Source organism: Girardinichthys multiradiatus, chromosome 3 (assembly GCF_021462225.1).
Source record: "Girardinichthys multiradiatus isolate DD_20200921_A chromosome 3, DD_fGirMul_XY1, whole genome shotgun sequence".
NCBI lineage: Eukaryota > Metazoa > Chordata > Actinopteri > Cyprinodontiformes > Goodeidae > Girardinichthys > Girardinichthys multiradiatus.
Window position 1 is genome coordinate 42,655,788 of NC_061796.1, and position 15,512 is coordinate 42,671,299.

The following is a 15,512-nucleotide window of genomic DNA, read 5'->3' on the forward strand; positions in this document are numbered from 1 at the left end:
TTTCTGTTTGTGTGCACTTAAAGAAGGTTTTTACATATTGGGCCCATTTTTCTGTTTGAGTGTTTGAGAAATATGTTATAGTTACATATTGACTGTATAAGCAAGCTCGCTCTGGTGGATCTAAAAAGTGTATACCAAGTTTTTGTGATCTAAAAAAATGAGACCATGATAAATAATTAAATTTTTCCACTCGTATTGTGAGATATATCCTTTTGTCGCAGCAGGCTTAGATTTAAGTTCAGCAACTTTCTTTAGTTCAAACATTCCAACCATGATAGTAAATCTGATTGATTTCAATTAAACGTCTGGTCAACAAATTAAAATTGATCTGATATTTGTTTACGTACATCCTTCAGCTAAGCCATAATTTACAGATTCCAAAGGTTTAAAAGGATCTTACTGTCCCAGTTATCAGCCAGGCAAAGGGTACAAATGTCCGTTTTGTTTTGACAGTAGGGACATTACAAAAACTGATGAAAAGACAAAAGTTGGTAAGGCAGACTTCCAAGAGGCCAACAGCAACACTTCTGCTTGTGTTCTACGTATGCCAACAATCTCTTCTATTATTCACATGTGTGGATTAAGCTGCAGTTTTGCCAAATAGAAGCCATGTCTTCCAAAGAAAACATTCAGACATGCCCAAAGCCTACTAAAACCCTACAGGAGAAAGTGTTATGGTCTAATGAAATCAACCGTCCATCCTAATCAACCAAAGAATGACTTCACCAGCATAAAATTAACATTTTCAGATGGCAAAGAAACTTAATGAGGATCACCTGAAGATGGCTTGAATAAGAGAAGTCCTCGCAAAGATATCGATTTTAAAAAGTATTGCAAAATTTTACTATTGTTACAAAGAAGACTGATGCTGAAATCAAATCAAACCGTGCTTCAGGAAAGAATTTGCTTTAACATGTGCACACGTATTCAACCTGCAGCCATTTTATTTTCTCAAATTGTTTCACTAGCTGTTCAGCTCATTTGTTCTGGATACATTAAAGATGGAAAGATTTTGTAAATGATATTTTGTGGTCTCATTGTTTTTACATCACCCCAAATTTGTAATTATTGATTGTGTTTATGGAGCTTAGGGGATGTATTTCTCATTGTCAATAAAACCTCAAAACAATATTGGACTTCAAAGTTAAAGCTGAATTCCTTTAACTACTTTGTTTTCCCCTAAAAGAGAAGGATCTCATCCCAATATCTTTCTTTGGTAATTTGTGGATTTTGTTATAAAAATTAGAATTTCTGGGATCAGTCAAAAAAAGAAGAAAATAAATAAATATCATTTAAATTTCAAACTTAAACCTTTATTTATTTTAGTAGAAAACATCAGTTTGCCTTTTAATCATTAGAAAAGTGCTATAACAAAAGAACAAAACAATTGATCACGAGAAAAAAAGAAAATTTAGGGGAAGTGACTCTACGGTCACAGGAAGGGAGGAACTTCCATTGGCCAGCAATGTTTTCTTTGTCCTGTTTTTACACAATGTGTCACAAAAACTATGAAGTGCAATCAAGGTGACGTTTGTTGTAGTGGTGTTTAAAAGTCCAAGCAAGTTGGTATTGTCCTCCCTTCTTTTCAGCACTGCGTCTGTTTACATGATGGGGTAGCTGGCGAGGTTGGCGATGCCACACAGGTTGCCACGGTTACGTGCCATCAGGACGTAACCCTTGTTGCCCCAGGTCTCTCCCCAGCTGTCAGAACAAGACAAAGAACAGCACATGTTGAACATTGCCAGGAGCGAGCCAGCGTTTCAGTTTATTCGTTTGTCAGAACCGAACATCAGCTGACAGACATGAAGTCACCAGCAAACGACTCAGCTTCCATTTAGTTGGCATCGAGAGCCACCTGATGCCACTCAGAAAGCAGAAGAGCCTCACCTGTTCTTGACGATCCAGTACTTCTTTCCCTTGGTGTTCACACCATAACCGACTGCAAGAACGGCGTGATTGATGTCCTCTTTGTTGCAGTTGGAGTCGTGATAAATGCCTGAGAATGTCACAGATGAGAGACACGCAACTTTAAGCTGAAAGTGCACAAAACATCACAGCTTATAAAAAGTTTTTAATTCTCATATTGGTCACTCACTTTACAAGATATGAAGTATTCCTGAGGTGAGTTTAGTTTTCTGTCTCAAATATATCAAATAAATATAAATCCTTTTAAGTCAAATGTAAAACCTATATTTTAAGGACTCCACTCATTCAAGTGTGAATTTAAAAGAAATAAAAAAAAAATTTGAAACTGTTAACTTTGTGCTTCTTTGTTCTCAAAACATTAAAGTTTTTACTGAGGTCATAGATGTAATGATGTATCCTGGCTGTCACTGACCTCGCTGGTAGAACTGGAAGCTGGGCTGGGTGGCGTCGATGCCAACAGACACAGGGCCCACTTTGAAGAGCGCGACGGCCAGGGCACGCTCGTTACCTTTCGGCACCTCCTTGTAACCTTTGCACTGGGCTGCCATGCCTGATGAGTTGTAGCGGCAGGGCTGGTCCTGCAGACACAACGAAAGATGGGAAACTCCAACTTAACTAACTTTTATTATTGAACAAAACTGCCTGCATTACATCCTTTTTTTTTTTTTGGTAAAAGGGGGGAAATTCTTAACTAGAACACCTAAAAAATTTAGAGAGGAAATTTGGATATGAAGCTAAAAAATGAAAACAGACTTCAATAAAATAAAATGCGTTCCACATAAGTACATTTTGAACATGATGTGATGTTACATCCACATGACCTGACTGATCACGTTGCTACAGTTCGAACAATTAAATTTTATGCGAATGACGAGGAAGAAGAGGAAACTTTGTTTGCTTGCATAACAATTTCTTCATCATCACTTCTGCTGATTTACAGCTTGGTCACATTTTCACAGTTTTACTGAAAAATGACTCCTTTCCCTTTTATCAGATTGGGACACGTGAACTGGTCAACTTGTTTCACTGTCAGAGAAAAGGACAACCGGTGACCAATGCGGTTTCGTTCCAGATCTAAGCCAACAGATAGAAGTTCTCATAAGTGTTTCCCCTTTATTTGAACCAAAGTATGGATGCCAAGGATTGAGATAAAAATCCAATAAATGATTTTTTCAACAAAGTCAAACCAATAGTTGCTCATAATCCCTGAGAGATTTAAAGGTGCTTCCAATGCAGGATTAATTATACATTTTAAAAATACTTGATTCAAATTAGCAAATTTCTTTTGATTTTAAAGTTTTATTTTGTTGGACTTTTGCTGATTATTTTTTCTTTGTGTGCATTTAAATAGGGTTCTTACATATTGGACCTGTTTCTGTGTTGGGTATGAGTGTTTGGGTGTATCACTGAAAAATATGTTATTGTCACAGATTTATAAATATCTGAGTGCATAAGGCCAGCACTTACTCATATCACTTTCCCCCCCCCATGAGGAAACGGAGACAGACGCTACCTTACCAGTATTCTCACAACTTTCAACAGAGCAGTGATTGGCAGTGGGTTTACCAGCTGCAATAAGGGTGACATAAACTTTTTTTAACTACTGCTATCAGGCAAAAGGAACCACAACAATAAAACGCAGAACCACCTGACTGAAACACAGCTTTTTGTCACAAGCTGTTAAAATGCTGAACTGCATTAATCTGTTTTCTGTTTTCCATCTGTTTGTATTTTCTAATATATGTCTGTTTAATTATGTTTTCATATTACATATTTCATCCCACAGAAACGCTTTGACAATAAACAGATTTTGTTATTCCAAAATATTATATTTAAATATCTACAGATCTGATCACCAGATAATCACAAATAAAGACACAATGACATGTATGAAGACAATGAATATTTTACCACACTTTTAGGAAGAGTGTACGTTATAATATGCACATTATTTGATAAATGACACTGTGGGTCTCTCACCTGTCCGACATATGGGTAGGCTTGCTCAGAGTCGATACCTCCGTTTTCCTGCACATAGTTGAAGGCGTTGGTCATGTATCCTCCTCCGCAGCCGTCATTCTCCTTAACACAATCCACCAGGTTCTGAGGACTGAGGTCAATGAGCTGACCCGTCTTCTTGGCTAGCTGGCCTTCAAGCGCCCCGGCAGAACTAAAGGCCCAGCAGGAGCCGCAAGAACCCTGTTAGGAAGAATATAACCAAGAGGTTACAGTTATTGCATGCAAATAATTACAGATTGTAACTGTCCGAACTAGGAGCTTTAACTGGAGATGCTGTAAAATAAGAGCAAAGATCATTGCATTTATTTAGCAAGTTACTGTTTTCCAATATGACGAACTGTTATAAGAACAGAAATATATAACACAGATATATAACACATATATAACACAGATCTTCAGTTTTCAGCAGTGTATAGTCTATTATTTAGCACTGAAGATAGCAAATTTTAAACATAAGAAATCATATCGTAAACACAGCTGAATTAAACAATTTAAGGGCAAGAAAATGTTAAATAAAGCAGTTATTGCATTCTACTGTCTAAACACTAGAGGGCAGTGTTTGATAAAAATACATTTTGCTTCAGCTAGATGAGAGATTTCACATCGAAAATTCAGATTGTTTTCGTGTTACTTTTATGCATTTATCATTAAGTACATATCTATGTTACATACGTAACAATTAAATGGATTTAAACCATTAAGGTCGGAGCTCAAAATTATAATGTACGAATGGTTAGTCCAGACAATAAAAAACGTAAAGAATAAGGCTGTTTGAACTGACTCCGCCCTAAAATTGTAAATTTCCACTAATTATTTAACCATAAAATTTTAAACAGCTTCTCTTCTGCACAAAGAACTCTCTAGCAAGCTGCTGTTGTCAATTAAAGATTTGTAGATGTGTAACCACATTAATTAGTGCTCTGATCATGCTTTTGGACTGTGGCAATATTACAGTTTTTTAGAATTTTAATAACTTTAGAAACAAAATATCAAGGCATAATAACTTAATCACATCCAAGCTGCAGCGGATGAGGCAGCAGATCTGTTAGTATGCAGAGACTGAAGCCATGATGTTGAATAATTCATGAACAACAGGAAGAAAGGGAGCCGTTTAGTGCAACCTATTTATACAGTATCTGTAGGGGTGAAACTCAACCACCTGGGGGTGACATGACAACGTTTCATTTAAGTAAGTCTTGGTTGAGAAATTTCAGAAGTAAGTTAAATACACTTTAATTAACTAATACACTTTAACACTTCAACATAAGTAAGTTCAACACTTGAAGGTTGATAAGTCTAAATTGGAATGTATGAACCTGACTGTTGTGAAGTGCCTTGAGACAACATGTGTTGTGAATTGGCGCTATATAAATAAACTGAATTGAATTGAATTGAATTAAAGCAAAACAGTAATATAATAAAGACGGTAAGAACAATAGTAAAACATCACTTGGTAATTACAATGATTTACTGGGAAAATTAAGTTATTTCTTTCCCTAACAATCAATAAGAAAGCATTTTATAGGGGACTCTTGCATGAGTTTCCATTTTTATAATTGTTGACATATGCATGTGTTAATCATTTAACTCAGAGGAGATCATTTATTTTAATAAATGCCTGTTCAAAAAATTTGAGTTGTTTTAACTTCATACAACCATGAATGTGGAGACATTAGAGATTTCTAAGAGAAAGTCAGCTGTGTTTTACATATTCTGAAACACCATCCTTTTTAGCATTTTCTAAAGAAAACAAGCAATATGTCATCTCATGGGATTTGTGTAAACTGAGCATCAAAGAGAAAATGTTCAGCCAGCTGTGGGCTCAGTACATCACTAGCAGCTCTGATGTTCATCAGATAACCTGACATTGTTTTGATGCTAATCTGACAGTGGGAATCACAGATGTAAGCCATATTTCATTCTGTTGCAGTCCACTTCCTGTTCTGCTGGACAGCTCTCCGCATAAATTACCCCAGACTGTTCAATCCTCTCACGATGACTAATTACATTTTATAATCACAGCCTTGTCTTTGTTTCTGAAATCCATTAGCAGTGAGCCCAGGTCCTTTCCTGTTACGTGACTGGGCTCTGGCTGTGATAATTGCTTCAAACAATATGTTTGGGGTAAATGAAGGTTGTAGTTGGAAATATGTATTTCCAGGTATTTTTGAGGGTATTTTGAGGGTATTAAAGATACTATTCACCTCCACATCTCGTTCAGTATTTGAAAGCTGAAAAGCTGAAACTCAAGCCTGCTGATTGATGTTTTTTTAAACACTTTAAGTTGTTGAGAACGTTTTAGCCTTTTTCAGTGTAAGCAACAAACGTCCTGTCTGTAATGCCATTTAAAGGCATTTCCTCTACACTTAGTTAAAAGTACTTATTTGCAGTCTTTTCACTTTACATTTACGTTTCTATTTTTATAAGCTTTCTCCTGTAATCCTTCTTAAATTTCTGCCAAAAACAGCTTTGGAAACTATCTTCTCAGTCAGTAAGTCAGTCATTTTCTACCGCTTATTCCATAGTGGGTCACGGGGAAGCTGGTGCCTATCTCCAGCAGTCTATGGGCAAGAGGTGGGGTACACCCTGGACAGGTCGCCAGTCCATCACAGGGCAACACACAAACAACCATGCACACACTCATTCATACACCTAAGGGCAATTTAGAGAGACCAGTTAACCTAACAGGCATGTCTTTGGACTGTGGGAGGAAGCCAGAGTACCCGGTGAGAACCCACGCACGCACAGGAAGAACATGCAAACTCCATGCAGAAAGACCACCGGCCAGGAATCAAACCGAGGACCTTCTTGCTGCAAGGCAACAGTGCTACCAACTGCGCCACCGTGCAGCCCACTATCTTCTCAATTTTTTTGAAACATTTTATATAAAAACATGAACAGATTCCTAGCTTCAGATCATTATTTTCTATTTCAGATACCTTGAAACTGCAATGAAGCAACTGCAAAACCAGATGAGCTGTTTGAACATTGTTGCTGGGTTGGGCTAAAGAAATCTTCGCTCTGATTTCCAGTTAGTTCATTTTTTTCCTCCTTACATGACTTCAGCATTTGATCACAATGAGCACGAGGTTTGTGCTATTTTTCTTTTTGTGGTTTTGTTGTTCATATTTACCAGAATAACAGCTGTACTTCCCTGTTTTAAAGCTGTCAGTGCTATGCGATGTCAATATCTCTGCCAAGCATTTAGTTGATCAGCAGGTTCATCAAGTTACCTGCCACTTGTAATTCACATGCATCACTTTTCCTATTGCCCTGCTCTACTGTTTAACCTGTAAAAACTGAAAACAGCACAGATATTTCATTGTAATCGTTGTTAGATTGACTCTCTTGCAGCAAGTTTGTCATGGAATATATTCCTAAAATTTGGAGAGGGCATCAGTCTCTTGTAGGTTTATAAAGGAAGACCGTGTCAGCCTACTGTGTTCCTGTCTGTAAAGACCTCTCACTTTGTATTAACAGGTGAAAAGGACCACATTTAAAAGCTAAATATGCTAGGAGTTTGAGCTTAATATTTAACGTCTAAGAGTTGCACAGTAATACACTAAGCCTTGGTTAAAATTACATTTTTTACATTTGTTTTCTTTCCTGGCTTGTTTAGGCGTAGGCATAAAAATGTAAAGGGAAAAACCATTGCTTTGCATCCAAGTGGACTCCCATACATCTTGTTACTTTACAGCATAAGGGTCCTTGGATGAAATCCCAGCTAGAATCTTTCTGTATTGCATTGTTTTCTTGTGTATGAATGTAAATGTTCTGCTTTACTGAAGTGAAGAAAGAGCCGAACCAAATACCAAAGTCCTTGATTTACCCTTCTGTACTCCCACAGTCCAAAAATGATCATAACAGGTTAATTAATGACCCTAAATGTTGTGTTCATGTGTGGTTGTCTGTCCTGTGTGTTTCTACATTGGTCCTGGTAAGCAGTGCAGGGTGTACCCACCACTTGTCCAATGCATGCTGGGATAGGCTCCAGCAAACACACCACCCCCTCCCCTGTTACCATGACCAGTATTAGGCAGGTATAGAAAACAGAGCAATTGCTGAAATCTATCTGCAAAATTCCATATTTCATATTTATTTTTTTCAGGTTTTAAGTGCATGGTCAAACTTTGTAGCCTTATCATGAAAGCTGAGACATTTGCACAGATATAGTCTTCATATAGTGCTTCACAAACACTGTAAATTGTGATTTTTGTAACAGAACCATTCAAAATAAAGGAAGAAGGTCTCAATGAGAAAGATTTGATCAGATTTTGTGTTTTATGACCTGATTTTTCACTGAGGTCACCATGCCCTTCTTGCGGTAGTCGACGGTTTTGGGAAGTCTGGACACGGACTCATCAAATGCCATGGTGAAACTATGCTCCTGATCCATTGGGACCAGTAGGCCAGTCATCTTCTCAGCCACTTCCTCAGATGTCTGCAGGAACAGAGGTATACTTAATAGTTAAACTGCTCATGTTTAAAACAAAAAGGTGTTGCAGATGACACTAAATCACATAGCATCCAATTGATCTGACTCAATCATTTCACTGTGCCACCTTGACATTAGATGGCTCCTAGGGTTTTTGAAAAATGACAACTGAGAGTTCATTTTAAGATTTATGAAGAGCTCAAGTAAAAGGAGATATGGCCGAGAGGGGAGGGGATTCAGCAAGGTGTCAAAAGATGAAAAGGAGGCAAGAGATGGCTTAACATAGGTTACTATCAAGTGAAATGTAATTTCTTACAAAATCATGTCAAAAACCACAAGCCCAAGAGTGCAGGAAAGGAGTCAAAAGAAAAACAGGTTTGTGTAAAAATCAGAAGGGGAATAATGAGTAATTTCTGGTTTCATATTTGGTTGTCATAATGCACAGCTGGTTACTTATTCAGTATTTCTTCCTTTCACTTCTATTAGTTTTATGTTGAGCGTTTCAGTCCAGCTCAGTCTAAAGACAGAGAGCAGCAAGGAACACAGGCCATCTGTTGATGTCCTTCTTTTAATTCTATGCCTTCTAGCCAAAATGAAAATAGGAAGACATCATTCATCTACGGCCACCTGTTCCGACATAAACATAAATTAATCATTAATTTAGAATTTGGATGTGTACATAATCTGCCTCCAACAGACAAGCCCAAAGCCTGGTGTGCTGCTTTAATGAAGCCTGCTTTCCAATAAGGTTTGAGTTTCAACACAATTTAGCAGGAAGTCAGTTAGGCACAGGCACATTACTGACTACAGATGATCTCAGACAGCTCATCTATCACCTCAGTTTGCTGCAACATACATGACCAGGGTGAAAAAAACTGAAAAGAAATGACAGTAGAATATGACAGATAAAAGATGAAATGGTGAAGAAGAACAAATGTTTGCATGACATACAAAGATTTATCGTTTAAAGTAAAAAAAAAAGACACCAACAGCACCTCTCTGTGACTAATATTGTAGCATAATCAGTTTAACCTAATGTTAAGCCAAGCTGCCATAGGTTTTATGGACATGCTGAAAAATGATGTGACAGCTTTCAGTCAATGTTGCAACTTATTTACTGCTTGTGCAGTAAATGTGCAGCAAAGACCAGATAAGCTGATCTCATACTGTGCTAGGCAGGCGCTCTGTCTGCGCTGATTAAGATTCACTCCTCTCAGCATTCTGAAGGCTTGAAGTGGCGTAGTAGTCCAACCTATTCTTTAAATTAATTCAGCAAATAATTATTTGACCACTTGGGGGACATCACTTGTTCAGGGATATGTTTATGTTAACTTCTTGTTAAATTAAGTCTAGAATAGAATCAGTAAGTTAGTATGCAAGCCATGTTCTGCTGGGCTGAGCCTGAAATGTGGTGAATAAAAACAAATACATTATAACTGAATACCAGAAGCAAGCAAGAGTCATTGACATGTTGGAGGTCTGGCAGCAGAAATGCAGATAATGGTGCATAAATGATGGCCATGCAAGGGAGAAGATACGAGCAGATATGTTTGTTTAAACTTTATTCAGAGAATTATGTTAAATGTATTTTCTGACTCAACATATCTTTAACATACCATGTCTCCCAGGTGGTTCATCCCCATCTCATAGGAGTGCATACCCAGTGCTGCCTCCTGGTTGTGAGCCTCAATCATTCGCATATTCTTCTCCCAGATGGCTCTGCGGATCCCCTCTTCATCCTGAGGCAAACAAAGAGAGCTTTCAGGTCCTGATGTCAGTTCAAAAGCAAACAAACGGCACCCATCCTCTGCAGCTTCGTACAGAATCCTCACTCTTTCAAATGATTTTTAAAGCATAGTTTTTTTCTGAGTTTTAATTTTATTTGTAGACGTTCTTAAAAAAATCTTCAAAAGTTGTCATTGGCAATAAACAAGGTTATGAAAAATAATTTTCACTCAAGCTTGTTTCAAAAATCACAAGAAGATGTAGACAACCCTTGTTTTAGTAACAAAGCAAAATGTAGGAAAACAAACCAGACTATCTAAATAACAAAGGATGTTAGATACACATTCCCATTTTTTAAGCTTGAATAGCACCTAACGTATTACACCTGCAGGCTGAGAATCCATTACTTGCTGACTATAAAACCATATATATATATATATATATATATATACAATCTTCAAAATACGACATAAAGAAATGACTTCAGTGTCTAATCATTTCAGCCATTTAATTTTACTCCACGCCAGCACATTTCCTCAGGGGTATAATAATTACTCTACTTATTAATTTTTAATAAGGTATAAGATAAAATGATGAAAATTTGTTATTTCCCATCTGTGTGAAGACTTGACATCTGATGCAAACCAGTCTGGGCAAACAGAGCAAATTTCATTATAATTAGCATGCTGAAAAAATGCTAATTCCTTCTAAAATTAGGATGTAGCCTAATTTTATAATTAGGCCAATTAAACCAGTGATTCTGTTAAAAAGTTATTTTATAACTAATTATTTATTATTTATTCAGCAGTAATATCACTTCATAATGTCAGGCTTCCATATTTACTTTTGTATGTATGTTTAGGGACAAAATGTAGCCAACAGTCTTTGTTCGGTGGTGCAGTTAGTAAGCATTAATACTCGCTCTGCTTAGGCTTTTATGACTTATTAAATCTCAAATCCTACTACTATACTTCTCTGTATAACAGCGTATGTTTATGTACAGACAATGAATCTGATGCTTGTTGAACACTCACTGAACTGGTTTTGATAACACAAAGATAGCTGAATATAAACAAAAGGGGATGATGTTTACATCATTAAACTCAACTGTCAGATTGCTTCTGCTCCAACAAGACAAGTCATGAAGAATAGAATGTCAAAAAAATGAATCTTTTTTTCTAGCTCTATGCAAGAAATGAATGTGGTATGCTTTAAGGTGGGGACTGGACATCTCTAGGTGATTATTAATGCAAATGCTGCAGGAAGAGTTTGGACAAATTATGGAGATGAAGAGCTGAACTTGTGTTCAAAGAATGCTGATTAAAACCAGAAATAGGAAAAGATTTAGGCACTTTGTCTACCATATAATAATACTGTCTCAGACAACAGTTAAAGTAGCATAACACACATGCTTATACTATCTGAAAACAAGACTGTGTAACACAGCATCTGTGCATCTTCACACACTGACACAGTGCAGACACAAACACACTCCACAGCTGTGGAGAGCTGACCTCTAGCCGGAGGTGAAGCACAAATAAGGATGACAGATGCTCAGTCAGCCCTGGTTCAACACCAACTAAACCATGTTCCTTTCCATCTTCACAGCCAAGAACTTCAAAAACAACTAATGTGACAAAGGACTGAAAGTTTAGCTTGTGCAACAGAGATTAAATTAAAAAACAAGGGCAGAAAATAAGTCAGAGGTGACTGGAGTTTCTTCTGTTGGGAATTTCTGACACCTGCTCCTATGTTCCAACATCAGAGCAAAGATGACCCAAATTAAAAAAAGCTATCCAGCAAATGGGCTAATTGGATTTTCCCTCTTGATTTCAGCTGATGGAAAATAATTATTATGATTATAAAAAAGATTGTGATTTCTATCTGACAAAGATGATACATTTTACTCACATGTTCTTGTCTTTTGTCTATAGTCATTTCTAAATAATTGATGAGAATAAAAAAAGAGAAAAAAAGAATAGTACATTCTCATCCTGCAGGTCCTGCTCTACTTCTGTTTCTTTCTGTCTCAAACAGGCAGCACACTGGTTTTGCATTCCTCCTTTCCCAGTTGACATTGTTTCCTTCAGCACTTACAGCCCAGAGTTATTATATAGCTCATTAAAACCACATACAAATCTTTTTCTGTTAATGTGGTGAGGAAGCAGTTTTTATTAGAATTGCTTTTTGAATACTGCAATCCTCAAGATTGGCCTGAGACGAAGCAATTGCTTGACTGTATTGTCAACAATAAAAGATTAATATTAATAAAATAAATGTGATTTTTAGTCACAGTGAAATATTGTGTTTTAGGTTGTTGCATGAACAAATATTCATGTTGTGTCAAGTTTTCATCTAAAGTATCTTATGCTACTTTCAGCATAAGGGTATTGTGTGCGCTCATGGTTCAGTTCTCCTGAGAGGATAAGGTGCAGGCCAGAAGGACAGGAGAGCACATGCAACAAGCAGATCCAAGTTCTGCACTGCATGCTGGTCTGACTGAAAGACTGACTTCAGGTGAAAGCCTGACATCACTTCTACAGAGATGGAGGAGAAACACAGAGGATGTGTAACAGTTACTTGAAAGTTTAAATCTATACAATGTCAGTATATAGAAAGGGAAAAGGGGACATATAAAGCTCATAGAGCAGCAAAATATAAAAGTATTACGATTTCTGCCTAAATACACATCTAAGAGGAGTGAAGATATTGTTGCACTGTTAAAGTTGGCTTTGAAGTGATAGATCCAGAGAGTTGATAGAAAATCTGAGAAGCTATCACACTAATGTCAATTTCATAATTTGTCCTTGTCACCTTCCTGCAACCTTTTATTACATACAGCCTTGCAAACGTATGTACATACTTTGCACCCACTTTGCACCCACCAACTTCAATTTCCTTTTCTGGGCTTTTATGTGATAAACCAGCACAAGATAGCACATAATACACAAACAAAAATCTGAAAAGACTTCATTTGCATTCAGTCCCCATTATTCACCCTTTAATCAGTTCCACATTTCTATACACTGAGGTTAGATTGTGCAGAGGTGGACTTCATTTACCAGTTATTTGATATCTGATGGGAATTGGTTGTAATGGATTTTATTTGGGGTTTTCAGAGTATTAGGGACTGTATACAAATGCATGGCAAAATTTTCATTTGTAAAAAAATTTAAAAATCATGCATCATTTTCCTTCCATTTCATCATTATGTACTTTGTGTATTTCATCACATTAAAACCCAGTGAAAGATAATGAATTTTGTGGTTCAACTGTGAAAACAATGTGTAAAAGTTCAAGGGGTGGTGTGAATACTTTTGCAAAGTGCTGTATGTGTCTTTACTGCTGTTAAAAACATATCCAGCACACATGTGAACCTCAGTGAAGTCTATGAAATTTTGCCTTTTTAATATTTCTGCCCAACAGATGTGTATATAAGGATCAAATGGTTGGTGGACATGCAAATAATTTATTATTGCTGCAACATGTAGAGTAAAACAAAATTATATAGTTCCTGCTGCAAAAGTCATATGACACCAGAAAACAAACAAGATGTTTGCTGCATAAGAATTAGATTTTCTTTTTTAGGAATTCAGAGTTTGCAGTTTTAAAAATATTCTCCTGGTGCTCTTTAAAAGTTTCCTTTAGTTGCTTTTCTTTGGCATAATCTCTGTTTCTCTGTCCAAAGCTTCAGTGACAAATAAGAACCACGTGATACACAACTTGTTTTAAAAGCCACTCACCAAACCATTGTACTCTCTCCGATGTGTAATCTTCCATTGCTCCCACTGGGTTTCCAGAGAGGTTTCATCCATGTGGCCCAACGCTGAGATAGCCATCAGCAGCACACACGCATATGACAACATCCTGAAAGTATAAAATCAAATAAACTGTAACAATAAATATCCGGAATTAATAACAAGGTGCTTATTGGTCAGTTGCTATCACTTTTATCCCACTACCTGGTAATAAATGCATCTACAATTTTATTTTCTTTAATTCAATGCATCAGTCATGAACTGTAACAGTAAAAAAGGACGCCCTCTGCTTTCCTACCATCTGCATTTCGTCATTTCCTTTTATGACACTGTGCATCTAATCTGCATATGTACACAGTTTCCAAGAAAAGGCCACTGACTTTCTGGGATTTTTCAACTAAGAGCGGGAACCAGCCTATTTTCTTTAGTTTTGAAGAAGTGCACAGCTTTACATTGTCTGCTTCCTACACAAATTGATTATATATGCAATACTATAGCTTCACCTTGATGAAGAGCTTTGCCTAAAATGCAAACGTGCATTTAATTACCAGCGTGAGCGATGTGTCTCTGCATGAGTCACACATATTCTTCCCTTGAGATTTCTTTGATGTTGTAGAAATTTATTCATATTTATGGATAATTTTTATACACCTTATTGTATTTTTCAACCTATTTGTCAGTTTTCTAAGCAAAATTGAAAATGTTACGCAGTCAAGGCTGCAGCTCCTGTTTTTTAAAAATCCCTCTACTGTGCAGCTGGGTGAAAGTCATTCTCCTGTCTCAGTCCTAGTAGGTCTCACTGTGTTCCTATCTGGAGAATAGACATATTTAACACTGTGTGCTTAAATTCAAAAATAGAAAATCTTTGAGGGAAATTCACTGTCCTCAGTTGTAAATCTTTACCTTCAATGAATTAAGTTTTATTTGACTTAAGAGCCTCTTTTGTGACACTAGCCGGTCACCTGCTAGTACGTTACGAAACCTCTGTGCTTTCAGATGGACTAAAACCTACTCTGACACAAGCCCTGTTCAACACAGAGGCTTGACCAAACTAAACGAGATAAAAACTACAATAAAGAAACTTACCTCAAGCCCAGAAGTTTGAAAGGTTTCAGGAAGTATTCTGAGTCTGAAGTTCTGTGTCTTTGTTGCTAAAGTAGCTCAGTGTGCACGTTTATATTGGCAGGATTTTAAGGAAGTATAATGGGAACTCTGGGGAGGAGTTTTTTGGTTGTTTTTTCCAACAGGGAAGCTACATCTGGTTCCTCTAAAACTGCAGAATGATGTCAGGTGTCAGGTTACACAGGAATGTCGGAACATTTACATAAACTGAACTGCCGTAAGTCTGTGCTGCTGCATGAAAAAAACAATACACTTGATTTTTTTAAATAAAACATTAGATATTAAATACATTTAATCCTAATTACATATTCCCATATTAACATATAATTTTGAAACCTGTTGCTATAAAAACATTCATCTGGTTGGTTAAGAAAATGCATCAGATATTTAAACTATGTTGAGCTTTTACAGTATGTTAATAATAAATTATGCTTTGAGCTTGTGGTTCTCAATGGTTTAATTAGTTCCACCACTTAAAATACACTGTTCCAAGTATTACCATAGTGAAAGAAAGAATTGCAAAAGGA

General features: G+C 36.8%; 1 protein-coding gene across 1 annotated transcript; it reads right to left on the reverse strand.

Moving 5' to 3' along the window:
• Positions 1 to 1,291: 1,291 nt before the first annotated feature.
• ctsk (cathepsin K) lies at positions 1,292 to 15,104 on the reverse strand. The gene is made up of 8 exons (XM_047360527.1): positions 14,950 to 15,104; positions 13,849 to 13,972; positions 9,997 to 10,119; positions 8,234 to 8,386; positions 3,907 to 4,125; positions 2,339 to 2,504; positions 1,888 to 1,996; positions 1,292 to 1,701 (listed from the first exon to the last, which is right to left on the reverse strand). The coding sequence occupies exons 2-8, from the start codon at positions 13,969 to 13,971 to the stop codon at positions 1,602 to 1,604; spliced, it is 993 nt and encodes a 330-aa protein (XP_047216483.1). The 5' UTR covers position 13,972; positions 14,950 to 15,104; the 3' UTR covers positions 1,292 to 1,601.
• Positions 15,105 to 15,512: the final 408 nt, after the last annotated feature.

Excerpts from the sequence above, each read along its gene's own strand:
- ctsk (XM_047360527.1), bottom strand. The coding sequence starts at position 13,971 with ATGTTGTCATATGCGTGTGTGCTGCTGATGGCTATCTCAGCGTTGGGC. Across the intron at positions 10,120-13,848 it reads GGAGAGAGTACAATGGTTTG|GATGAAGAGGGGATCCGCAG; the intron begins GTGAGTGGCTTT and ends TGTTTGCCTCAG. Across the intron at positions 4,126-8,233 it reads TGACCTCAGTGAAAAATCAG|GGTTCTTGCGGCTCCTGCTG; the intron begins GTCATAAAACAC and ends TCTTCCTAACAG.